The sequence below is a fragment of the Physeter macrocephalus genome, chromosome 13 (assembly GCF_002837175.3).
Source record: "Physeter macrocephalus isolate SW-GA chromosome 13, ASM283717v5, whole genome shotgun sequence".
Lineage (NCBI taxonomy): Eukaryota > Metazoa > Chordata > Mammalia > Artiodactyla > Physeteridae > Physeter > Physeter macrocephalus.
This window is the reverse complement of record NC_041226.1, coordinates 79,567,078-79,579,303: the sequence shown is the minus strand read 5'-3', so window position 1 is coordinate 79,579,303 and position 12,226 is coordinate 79,567,078. Positions and strand designations below refer to the sequence as shown.

At 48.7% G+C, this 12,226-nt stretch overlaps 1 protein-coding gene across 2 annotated transcripts; it reads right to left on the bottom strand.

The window, feature by feature from the left end:
* Positions 1 to 5,927: 5,927 nt before the first annotated feature.
* ING1 (inhibitor of growth family member 1) lies at positions 5,928 to 11,362 on the bottom strand. 2 transcript variants are annotated; one of them, XM_024123259.3, is made up of 2 exons: positions 11,158 to 11,362; positions 5,928 to 6,865 (listed from the first exon to the last, which is right to left on the bottom strand). In XM_024123259.3, exons 1-2 carry the CDS (start codon positions 11,291 to 11,293, stop codon positions 6,165 to 6,167), a joined length of 837 nt encoding a protein of 278 aa, XP_023979027.1. In that variant the 5' UTR covers positions 11,294 to 11,362; the 3' UTR covers positions 5,928 to 6,164. The 2 variants fall into 2 exon arrangements, with proteins under 2 accessions (XP_023979027.1, XP_054945605.1); XM_055089630.1 differs by lacking the exon at positions 11,158 to 11,362 and adding an exon at positions 9,532 to 9,693.
* Positions 11,363 to 12,226: the final 864 nt, after the last annotated feature.

Here is a 12,226-nt window from a genome sequence, read left to right as displayed (position 1 = left end):
ACAATTACTGACATTTGTTTTTATGAAATTTTATAATAGAAAGTATTCAGTGCACTGGGTGATCAAAATCTAACCAAATCCAATTTCTCAAATGTCAATCACTTAGAAACACTGCATTTCTAATGGCTTATACATTTGTCCTAAAAATCTTTCCTTCACACAAACCAATGGAAATTCCATTTTAGGCGTGATTATAGAACATTTAGAACTTAGAGAAGAAAATATCTTGTTTTTCTGTGTCAGTTCTTAGATTCGTTATTTACTCAACACGTGTTCATTGAAGGCTGACGGCTTCCCATGAAGAGTGTCTGAGACCAGGCCACACGTGGAACAGCGTGGTTCAGTGAGATGGGCCTCCCTGGGGTCACAACACTCAGATCTGGTCCAAGAGCCCCCACCGCTGACTTGCTGAGTGGCTGTATCATTCTGGGCCTCAGTTTCCTCACCTACACACAGAAGGGACTGAACTACTCTTCTCTCTACACTCAAATTCAACCAAGAGGTGAGTCAGCAAGAAGTTTACTGGGCTTTGATAGCTGCTGAAAATAAAAACTCTGTTTCTCTACTTACTTCTGTGTTCTACAAAGAGAAACAATCATTTATAGAAAAGCAGCTGCAGACTTACTCAGGCAGGAGGAAAGAGGAAGTGGACGCCTTAGTCTAAGGCTGGACTTGACTGTTTCTCTCCAGCTGTAAGGAATCTCAATTTCATGTTTCAGAATACATCTGTTAACTAGAATAATCAACAATTGACCAAAAGTATTACTCCAGTCATTACTGGCATGGTGTTTAGCATTTGTAAGTTACTCGCACACCTTAGCTAGGCCGATCCTCCGGCCATGGGATAGATATGCATTGTCGCTGGCCTTATTTTGTCTATGAGGACACTGGGCTGAGAAAGCAACTTCTCCGAGGTCTGACTGTATGAGGTAAACTAGTCCCGATTCAAACCGTCCAACCTCACATCTCATGCTGAGGCCTGGATCGCACTCTGCCTCTGGTAAATTGCTTGAAATTTACTATGGGGCCAGATAGGAAATGCACTAGGACAGCGCACTGCTTCACTGGAGGAAAGGCAGGTGCAGATGCTACACTTGGTAACACAGGTCCTTCATTCAGGTAAAAGCCCAGCAGTGCAGACCCCAGGCTGACTGCCCTGCACCCTGGGCTCCTATTCCAGCTCTAATCCTGGGCCCGGCAAGTGTCTCCTATCTTCTTCAGTTTTCTCAGTCATAAGTGGAAGGTAATTCTCTATAGCCCAGGGCAGCGAGGATGGAGGCAAGATCACTGCGGCATCAGTTAATATGGGCCAACGGTGCCAGGTCCTGACTGCAGGCGGGCGTCCTGGTGCAGGATGGTGGTAAGAGGACACAGGCTTTGCAGCCCAGTGAGGGACGAGAGGCCTGTAAGAATCGGGTCCCCTCTAACACCTTCGAGGCAGGGTTGTTATAAAGGTTTAACATAAGTATACGAATACCGACCACAGTGCCAGCACGTGGCAGGCGGTGACTGGTGGCTGTTAATTTGTCAGCAGTGCCGACTCACTTTATTTAAAGTGGACCTGCTCAAACAGAAGCATTTTCTTGGTTAGTAGGAACACTCAGGTTTAACGAAGTTTTTTAAATGGTTCAAATCAAGATTTAACCTGTTACTTAGTTTGCAGTGACTTCTTCTCAAGTGAGGGTTTTAAATTGTGAAAGTATCAACCCCATTTTTTGGAACAAAATCGGATAATACAAAGAATTTGAGGCAGGGAAAGAAAAGTGACCTAATGCTTTGTTTCATTTCAGTCAAAACATGTTGTCATCCTTTTTCGGGGGCCAGGGGACACAGCACGCTCCTGTTTGGTTTGTGAGGAAAACAACTGTATGTTAAATATTCTGAAACAAAACCCCTCATAAAAACCTCCCGAGGCTATTTTGAGTCACGACACACGATTTACCACTGTTACCTTCCGGAGCCTCCACACTCGTGTAGAATGAGGGTGACGAGGACACAAGTGCGTCAAGAAAAGCTGCAGGGCTTCCCTGGTGGCGCAGTGGTTGGGAGTCCGCCTGCCGGTGCGGGGGACGCCGGTTCGTGCCGCGGTCGGGGAAGATCCCACGTGCCGCGGAGCGGCTGGGCCCGTGAGCCACGGCCGCTGGGCCTGCGCGTCCGGAGCCTGTGCTCCGCAACGGGAGAGGCCACAACAGGGAGAGGCCCGCGTACCGCAAAAAAAAAAAAAAGAAAAAAAAAGAAAAGCTGCAGTTGACCAGCAATTTCTCCAGATTAAACGAATCCAGAAGTCTACCTCCCAGACTGCCTAAAAGCACCGGAACCAAGATGAAAGAGGAATAACGGGTCACAGGCTACAACAGAGACGGAGACAATTTCCATAAAACCTTGTTCTATACATGCCAGCGACTGCTAAGAGTCATAAATTACTTTAGGCAGAACGATGGGGAAGGGCCAGACCCTCCTGCAGAAGCACGTCTTTAGAAGTGCACAGACAGAAAGTTCACAATTTGCTTAGTGAAAGGTTTAATACCTTAATACATGTGACCTGGAACACTATATGAACATGAGGTACAAAAGGATATTTCAAGTAAATACCTATTCTTTCTAAATAAGTCTACAGTAAAAAAAAAAGAGAAAAGACGTATATAGTAATAATACAATGGATTTTGCTTTGGTAAATGCTTTATTACTTCAGCACGTGCACCCACAGGTGGTCTCCGGTACCGAGACCACACCACTGACGTCCAAGTCGCTGGAGGGCACGTCTCTGTGGGCGGCCCGTGGGTTCTGTCACTGCGGTATTCCTTCTCAGGACCCCGAAGTTACCCTCCTCTGAGCACCCCGTGCCCCAGGTACACCACGCCACGGCTGCCTGCTATGCAGTGGTTGAGTGCACCGAGTTGCCCTGTCCCAGTTGAAAATAAAGTATGTTCTAATGGAAACATTTTAGACCCTTTATCTGGACTGTAATAACTTGGTTATTAAACACGAGCGACTGGTGGTTAGCAGAGGTGGTGGGTGCATGAAATGGGTGAAGAGGGTCAAAAAGTACAAACTTCCAGTTATAAATAACTCATGGGATCTAATGTACAGCATGGTGACCGTAGTTAATAATACTGTATTGCATATTTGAAAGTTAAGAAAGTAAATCTTAAGTCCTTATCACAAGATTTAAGAAAATTATAACTGTGGTGACAGGTGTCAGCTAGACTTAGTGATCACTTTGCAACATATACAAATATCCAATCATTATGTTGTACACCTGAAACATAGTTAACATTTAATGTTATGTCGATTACACCTCCTCCATAAAAATGTTTAAATCAAAAAAAGCAAATAAACAAAAGCAACCGTTCTACATTAGATAGCTTTTCACTAACCTAAATGAATACAAAAAGAATTCAATCCCATTTTCGGCACTCCCCGAGGGTTACCTGGATCTTTCTGTTTTATCTTATCACCTACCTGGTGATAAGGTTCTCAGCACTTATCTGTGACTTTTTATCCAGTGTCCACCGGAATTAATCAAAGTGATTTAAAAGACAGCTAAGTCTAACAAACTCTGCCTCTGTAACACTCCACATTTTAAAAAGAAAACACGGCTAGCCATTTGTCCTTACTGGAAACTTCCATCAACGGTAGGGAAAGAAGACCCAGCGTTAGATTAACTCTATGCCAGTGTCTTACTTCACCTCATTTAGTTCTCGGAACCACCCTAAATGAAACATATAGTTGACTCTTGAACACCACGGAGGTTAGGGGCGCTGACCCCAGGGCAGTGGAAAATCCAAGCAGAACTTCGAGTCGGCCCTCCGTCCCTGCAGTTCCTCTGTATCTGGGGTTCGGAGTCTACGGATTCAACCAAGTGCAGATCGTGCAGGACCGTAGTGTTTACTTTTGAGAAGAACCCGCGTGTAAGTGGGCCCATGCACTTCAAACCTATGTTGATCAAGGGTGAACTGTATTTTAAAAGTGAAGAACCATGAGTTAGGCAATGTATTCAAGACCTAAGCCCTAAGGGACAAAGATGGAGTTCGCACACAGCAAGGTTTGGCCCCTGTGCCTGTCTCTCTCCAGCAGAGCTGTCTACCCCGAAACTGAATAAACGTGAAGAAATCCAGTATTAGCAAATACGTTCTCTTCAATTTTCACTTCCATAACTTAACTTTCATCATTAGCTCTAATTAAAATAGAAGTAGAAAACTAGCAAATAGAATTGTTTTCAATATAGTTAATTTATACAAGCAAAGATTCGTTTAAACTGCTCTTCTCGCCATTGGACTGTCATTGACTATTTTAGTTAACTTATTTTCATCTAGTAAACTTCCTAATTTTTATTTGTCTAGGTAAAGCTTATCAAATTTAAACACTTAAGATTCTTAAACGTTTGGGAGTTTTGCTGGAAAGCAAATGCCCATCTGTAGGTATTGATATGCAAACGGTTCACGTTTTAATGTGCGATCAACTACAATGTGAGTTTCTCTACCAAACAGCCCTCTGTGCTGGAAATTCAATGTAAAAGTTAGGGGGTCATGTCTGGCGCAAAAAGAGTTCTCATTAATCGCTCTCCAAATGAAGTCAACAATCAGAAAACAACTTATGGTTTTACGTGTAATAAACACACGCCATACACGTGCTCAGACGCTACAGTGGTTCCTTGATTCTTCCTCCTGGTAGCTTCAGGGACTCAGCAGACTACGGAGAGAAACTGTTCTCTCCCATACAGGGTTAAAGTGAACCATATACCGCGTAGAAAGAGAAATTCCATTGACCCTGTCAACATGTGGGCAGTGGAGGACACCGATTGCCCTGCAAGAAGTCAGCCTAAATCAGAGGTCAGCACAGTTCTTCGACTGGGCCAGAAAGGAAATAATTTCAGCTCTGTGGGTCGTATGGTCTGTGTCCCAACCACTCAACTCTGACGCTGTACCAAAGCGGCCACACACAATGCGCTAGTGAATGAGCCTGGCTGTGTCTATAAACTTTAGTTACGGACACTAAAACCTGAATTTCGTATAATTTTCATATGTCACGAAATTGGATTCTCATGTTGACTTTTTTTTTTTTTTAACCATTTAACGATGTTAAGATCATTCTTGGCTCACACATCATACAAAAGCAGGTGGTGGGCTGTTATTTTGTCTGTGGGCAGTAATTTCCCCACCCATGGTCTAAACATACACTCTTTTAACACTTATTTTTTGCTGGCAATTAGATAACTTCTACTTCATTATTAAGTGAGAACAATAATACAAAATTTGCTTAAGGCTTTGTCTAAGCTGCTGGTGTACACATGTTTAAGACAAAAATTTAACTTACTTATGTCAAGATTAAATATATTGGTAGATGAACAAACTGGCCAAGTTGCATTTATTTCTTGATGTCAAGTCTGTACGGCTCTCATGCACACCATGGCATCTGGCTGCACTTCTGACTATAATACAGCGAGTGCAAGTTCACTTGAAAACGCACATTTGCACACCTTATGTAAGTTAGAGACAGCTACACTAGTATTTGTTGATAGCAAAAGCGTGATCTGAAGCTCCAGGACCGGACCACTCCTGTTTGGTTTAATAAAAAAATGTACCCAATCATTAAAAATGGCCATTTGGGGAACGGGCCAGTATAGAAAACGTTCGTCAGGTAAAATGTAACCATTTAGCTTTGTAAAAAATGATTTGCAAACTTTAAACCTTTCTATTGAATTGGTACATGGATATACACTATTATAGCAAGAAACAAATCTGCTATGGGCTATATTTTCAGCAACTTGGCTAACTTTTAAAAAATCTGTTTGTGAAGTAATAACATTTTTTAAAAAATAAAATAGTAGCTAAATGAAATCTCTTCTTTCCACATTTAATGTGTTCGGTTGCTTCCAAGTCATCCCCGACTCCCAACAACAACAACAGAAACCAGAGACCCACTCAAGTGTTTAATTCAAACCTATATTTGCAGTTTCTAAAATGCTGACCCACAGACCACTCTCCCGTTACACATGTGCACCAACGGAAAAGCAAAGAGAACCCCGGTCATCCCTACGAGAGGAAGAGCCCCTCTTCCAACAGTCTTTAGAAGGCTACACGTGCAGTCCCTGCACCCGTCCAGGTGGCGATGCAATAAATACACGGCTCGCCCTGCCCGCCTCGGTCCAGCCAGGCCCGCCACTACCTGTTGTAGGCCCGCTCCTTTTTGGACTTCTCCAGGGCCTTGTCCATGGTCTTCTCGTTCTCCCCTCGACATTTGGGGCAGTACCACTTGCCCTTGGGTTTATGGTTCAGCCCCACGCAGGAGAAGTGGAACCACTCGATGGGGCACTCGTCATTGTCACAGCCGATCATCTCTCCATAGGAGACCTGATTGCACAGACAGTACGTGGGCTCGTTCGGGTCGATGGGAAGGTCCGCGGGGGATGCTTCCCTCTCGGCTTTGGCCTTGGAGCGTTTCTTCTTCTTGGAGGCCTTCGCCTTCTTCTCCTTCGGCGTTCCGGAGGTGATGTCATCATGGTCGTGATTATTAGCTGCGTTTTCCCGATTCTCGTTGTTGCGCTGTCGCCGGGACCGCTTGCTGTTAGGCTTTTCTGCCTGCGCGACTGTCTCAGTTTTTGACTTATCCTGGCCAGCTTTGCCGTGGCCAGTGGTGTCACTGACCTCTTGATGTGCCTCAAAGAGTTCCACGTGACTGTCCACCTGCCTGGCCCGGTTCTCCACCAGCTCCACCATCTGACTCACGATCTGGATCTTCTCGTCGCCCAGCTCCTGGCTCCGAATCAGCGCCCTCTGAATGCAGTGCAGCACTCTCCTCCTCTGGGTGCCGTCCGTCTCCCGCTTGAACTTCTCGTAATACTCATCCAGTTCCTTCAGGATTTCTGCAAAGGAAAAAATAAGCATTATACCCTCGCTGTAAACCCTACCAAGGCTTTCGGTTCTCTAATCTACAAAAAAAGTAACTGTTAAGGGACAAAAAGGATCAATGCAAGGCTTCCTAGCATGAAAACTTGTAACCTGTAGGCCTCTCTGGCAGGCTTTTTTTTTTGTGTGTCTGGTGAAAAAATCTCTAGAACTAAATACAAACATCAACACAGTTCCTATTTATCAAAGTGCCCCTCAAAGCTCCCCAAGGGACTCTGTGTGCGTTCAGAGACTGGGTAATGAAAACTCCATGGATAGGCAGCTACGGGGAAAGTTCAAGTTTAGGTGAAGTGCTGAGGTCCAAACCTTTATTTTCTATAAAATTAATGATTATGTCCTACATTTCCATTGTTTTTATTCAAATATTTTTGTAACAATTTAAAGGCTGTTATTTTAGCTATTTTAATGCACCGACGTCTAGAATACCGGATTAAATTAGAGAACATACATAAATACTACATAGTGACCCAGGGCCTCAGTTTATTGGTCACATCATTCCATCCCAGCACATACAGGAATATCGCTGTATTACCGTGTATTACTGAAAACGAGAATGGTTTGTCACAATAAGCCAGGTGACCCAGGCTTGCTTTAAAACAAACGTTGCAGATTTTACGTTTCCAATTACTGCTTAAAACAATAACATCTATATCTATAAAAGGCAACAGATTTTAAAACATTATCAAAAACCAACAAAAACCCCTCAGTACTAAATGTAAATCTTCTTGGACAGGTTAGAAGACAGTGTATGTGATTTTAAAATGTAATTTGGCAAATGTAATTAGGCAATTTCTCAAGAAATAAAAGCTGTTAGATAATCGGATTGAAGTAAGGAAAGTAAATATTCTTCCCAAGAATCTACTTAAATACACAGATAGAAATTCCCAGAGTTATTTTCCCTAAACAGTAACCATTAAATTAAATAGTATCAGATTTTTCTCCTGAAAACCTTTTGTAGTCTCTTAAAATAAGGCAATTCAACTCTCCAACTCGGAAGCTGTGGGAGGATACGGGTGGGGCGAGTGTAACATGTGACATAACCCTTTCCAGATCTTATATCCAATTAGTTATAAGGCATAAACCTCACACTAGAGTAAACATATGAACTCAGGCGAACACTACTTAAGCACATATTATTTTCCAGGCTACACTCTTCAACTGAAGATAGCGCTGAAGACATTTCTTAGAGGAACAATGCAGACTGTCTGCCACCAGAAAGGAGGAATGCCATAGTCTCACGGGCTCTTGGAGTAATTAGTCCTGAAAATAAGTAGCTCTATTCAACTTATCCAAGTTCTATTTCACAGGTGCTAAAATATAGTTTCTGCCATTTATTTTTTAAGTGGATTACACATTACAAAACTGTATCACTTGGTTTAATTAGTAACCAAATTTCTAAAAACAATGGTACCATTTCATAGAAAAGAGAACAATTCCATCATATTGCTAATTTCAAATTTAATAGCATACAGCGTCTTTTACATCACAAGCAAGCTTACAGCCACGTGAAGCCCCGCTGTGGGAAAGAAACAAACACCCCATTACAAAATTACCAAGAAATAATTCTTTTACCTACACAACGGCATACATTTCTTCGATGTCCCAAGCGAAGTACTCTTATCAACAAAGCCACTGAAGTACAAACATCTGTAAACAGGAACCCCTGTGCTAACTAGGGCGGCATCCCATCAGCACACCTGGCTTCTTCAGCTTCACCAGCTCCAACCGCTGCTGACCCTTTTTTCTAAAAAATGCGCCATACCGACACTATAGGAAAGCAATGGTACCATGGAAAGAATCTAAGGATTAAGTGAGACTGCAGCCAAATTTAAACTGATCTGTCCAATTATTAGAAATGTTTTTTTTTGTTTGTTTTACACAGGGATTGCACTGAAGTTCTTTATGAAGCCTTCTTCCTTGGTGCGTGGGCATTTAAAAAATAAGACTTTAAAAATAGCCGAAAAATATTTTAAATTCAAAATAACCTCAAACATCATTGGTAAACTAATTATGATCCATCCTTATGAATTAATGCCCAGTTGATGTTTACAAATACTGTTAACCAAAGTTTGACTTGCAACCTAGGAGTTCTTTTAAAAATAAAGCCTTAGTTTTTAGATTAGACTGTGCTGCGTATCTCAACACTCAGTACTAAGTCCCAACCAAATGAGTTACGACTATTAACCATGACGGAGCAGCTCACTCAGGGCACTGGCTTCCACGTGAGCCGGGTAGGGTGCGGGTGGGACTGATTTTCTCCGAAGGAGCCAAGTACGCACTGAGCGTGTATTAACTCGACGGAAGACACACCGGCTCTGAAGCGGTAAAACAGGCTGCCAGACAGTAAGGAAAGCTGTAAGAAAGCAACCTCAACGGTATACTGACGTGGACGCTCGAAAATTTTCAGGATGAACTTCTTGGTCTCCTTGAGATTTCCTAAAGATGCTAAGGAACAGTGCCGGTGACGACGAATTCCTCAAAGACTGGGAAACCCGTTAACTCTCCGCTTTAGTCATTCCACCACCCGAGCCGCCTCCGAGCTCAGCGCACACGGGACCCCCCTCGGGGGCCGCCCGGCTCTCCCTGTCCTGGGTCACCAACCCACCAGGCCCGGGTCACTCACGCTTCCTCCGCTCCACGCGACCGCACCCGCGGGTCCTCGGGGCCCGGGCGGGAGGCCCGACTGCGCCCTCGGCAGCCCCGGCAGCAAGGATTGCCGGCCTCGCCCTGTCCACCGGGCGCCGCCATTGCTCCGCGACTGAAGTCACCAGGCTCACGTCCATGGGGGCGGGGCCAAACCGGTCCCCACCAATGGGGAGGTGACCAGCCGGCGGCGCGCCCCGCCCCTGGAGCCACTGCCTATGGGGATCTCCGGGCCGGAGGGCGGAGGCCAGGCGGGGCACCAATCACAACGCAGGACCCGAGAACACTGTCCACCCTAGCTACACCAATGGCCAATGCGACGGCGGAGGCCGAGCGACCCGAAGACATTCAAATCAACTCGACCTCCTCCCTCCTCCCCGCCCCTCTACCAAAGAGAAAAAAGAAAGCAGCGGAAACAGAGAACCGTGCCAGTCACTGCACAAGGCCCGCCCTCATCCGGCCCAGCAACCAATGGTTCAGCAGCGGGCTGATAAGGACATTCCATGGGAGATGCCACGGCCAATTACCGGAGGCCGAGGCGGAACATTCGCAATATGCTAATAAGGCTCCTATAAAAGTCGCTGCGAAGCCGAGCCTCCGGTAGAGCGCGCAGGGGCGCCTTCCCTTCAGGGGTTTTCAGGCTGTTGTGGGGCGCTTTCTGGCTTTCCACCTCCCCCCACTCTTCCGTTTGCCTGCTGCGCAGTCCTGTAAACATGGGTAAACTCCGAGTGACTATCCACGTTCTAAATACAGACCCCAATGCCGTGCCTGACCAGGCAGGAAAGTTTCCCCAACAGCCAGCAATTCCCAGCGGACCCGAACCCTCCGTCTCTCTCCGGCAGTCTGGGCAGCCGGGGCTGCAGAGAACGACCCACAGGTCCTCTCCCCAGACATGTTCCTCTCCAAGCCGACAATACTTGCCTGCGCCCCCCGAGCGCAGCACAGATGGGCGACTTCTTCGCCCCATCCTCTCTTCCCTGCCCTCCCCTTCCCCACTGCACACACGGAATAAAGCCCTGGCCCTCCGCAAACTACACCCGGCCGCGTCGCCCCTCGCAAGTCGGCCCTCACTCGGTGTCCAGGGCCGGGGGTTGGGCGGGGGCGACTGGGGCTACACCACGCGGAGTACGGACCCCGGACTTTATGTAACACTCAGATTCGGGACTGGGTGAAGGTGGTTCCGGGGATAGCGAGCAGGGCCGGGAGACCCCTCGTCCGCAGCGCCCTCCCAGCAGCCCTGCGCGCAGCCCCGTCCCTGCGCCCCTCAGCCTAGCGACCGCGGCACATCCCTCCCTCGGCGCTGTAGCCTGCGCCCCCTGCGCCCCCTCCCCCGCAGCACCCCGCCTCGTCACTTCACTACAAAGAGCGCTTTGCTCGCGCAGCCTGGCGTTGAGACCTCTCGTTCCTCCTTCCTCCTCCGTGTCCGGGCTTCGCGCACAAGGACCTTGGCAAATCAAAGACGCTCCAGACCTTTTGTTTCTGCCGGCAAGGGCCCCGCCGCGGGCTCGCGGCTCTCCAGGAGGGGAGCAGGACGGCCCGCAGCCCCGCGGCGCGCCGCGACCGGCGGGGATGGAGCAGCCGCCCCCGCCCATCCATCCCGCCGTACCTTGGTATTTCGCGTCGATCTCCCGCATCAGAGAGACGTTTCTCTGCAGATCGAAAGGCAGAGACTCGATGGAGTCCAGGTAGTCCTCCACATAGTTCACCAGGTGGATCTGCTCCCCGTTGGCAGGGCTCAACATGGTTCACCGAGGTCCCCGGCGACTCCGCGCGGCTTTCCGCTTCCTCCGGCCCCCGCCCCCTCGGAGCCCAGCGCTGCAAAATGCAAGGCTCCCGCCCGCCGGCGCCCCCCCTCCCGCCGGCCCCGCGCCGCTACATCTGCGAGCCGCGCTGCCTGGGCCCGGGGACCGGTGCCTGGCGGGCCGGACCGGCGCTCGGCGGCCTCTGGCGCGGGGCGGGCGCAGGCGGGCGTGCGGGCGCGCACCCCGGCGCAGGGGCCGGGGCCGGGGCCGAGCGAGCGCGGGAAGGGGCGCGCGCCGCCCGCCGCGCCGCACTTGTCCAACGTGGAAAACCCAAATACCAGTTTCAAACACTTGGGAAACATTCGGCCCCCAGCACCGCGCATGCGCCCCGGCCCCTCCGCCCCCCTCCCCTCTCCCGTGGGCCCCGCCCCCACCGCATTCATGCCCCTCACTAGCCCCGCCGCCCGGGGGTGTGGGTTTGTCTGTCACTTTTGCCCGGGCGGGGGTCGCGGGGGCAAGGGGCGGCGGGCGAGGCGGAAACTTTACTAGGAGTTTCGCACTTGCAGGCGGAGCGCGTTGGACGGCACTGCACGCCCACAGGGGGACGCGGGGCAGCAGGTAGCCCCGCCCAAGATCTGGCCGGAACCGACCCGTCAGTGGCACCATCGCGAGCCCAGGTCGCCACCTCCCTCCCCATGCTCAGCCCCTCGCTCTCCGAAGCCCGCCTTGCAGCGGGAAATAAGTACGGCTCGGAACAGACTAGCAACCTCGACAGCCAATCGAGTTACCGCTCTCACCTCAGTAGTCCAATCAGGACGAAGAGAAGGCGGGGTGAGCACGGATACCTCCTCCCGGGCTCTTACTACTAGAAACCCGCGTCCTCCAGGGGGCGGAGGGACAGGGCTGGCCGAGCAGGCCGGAAGCGATGGCGCA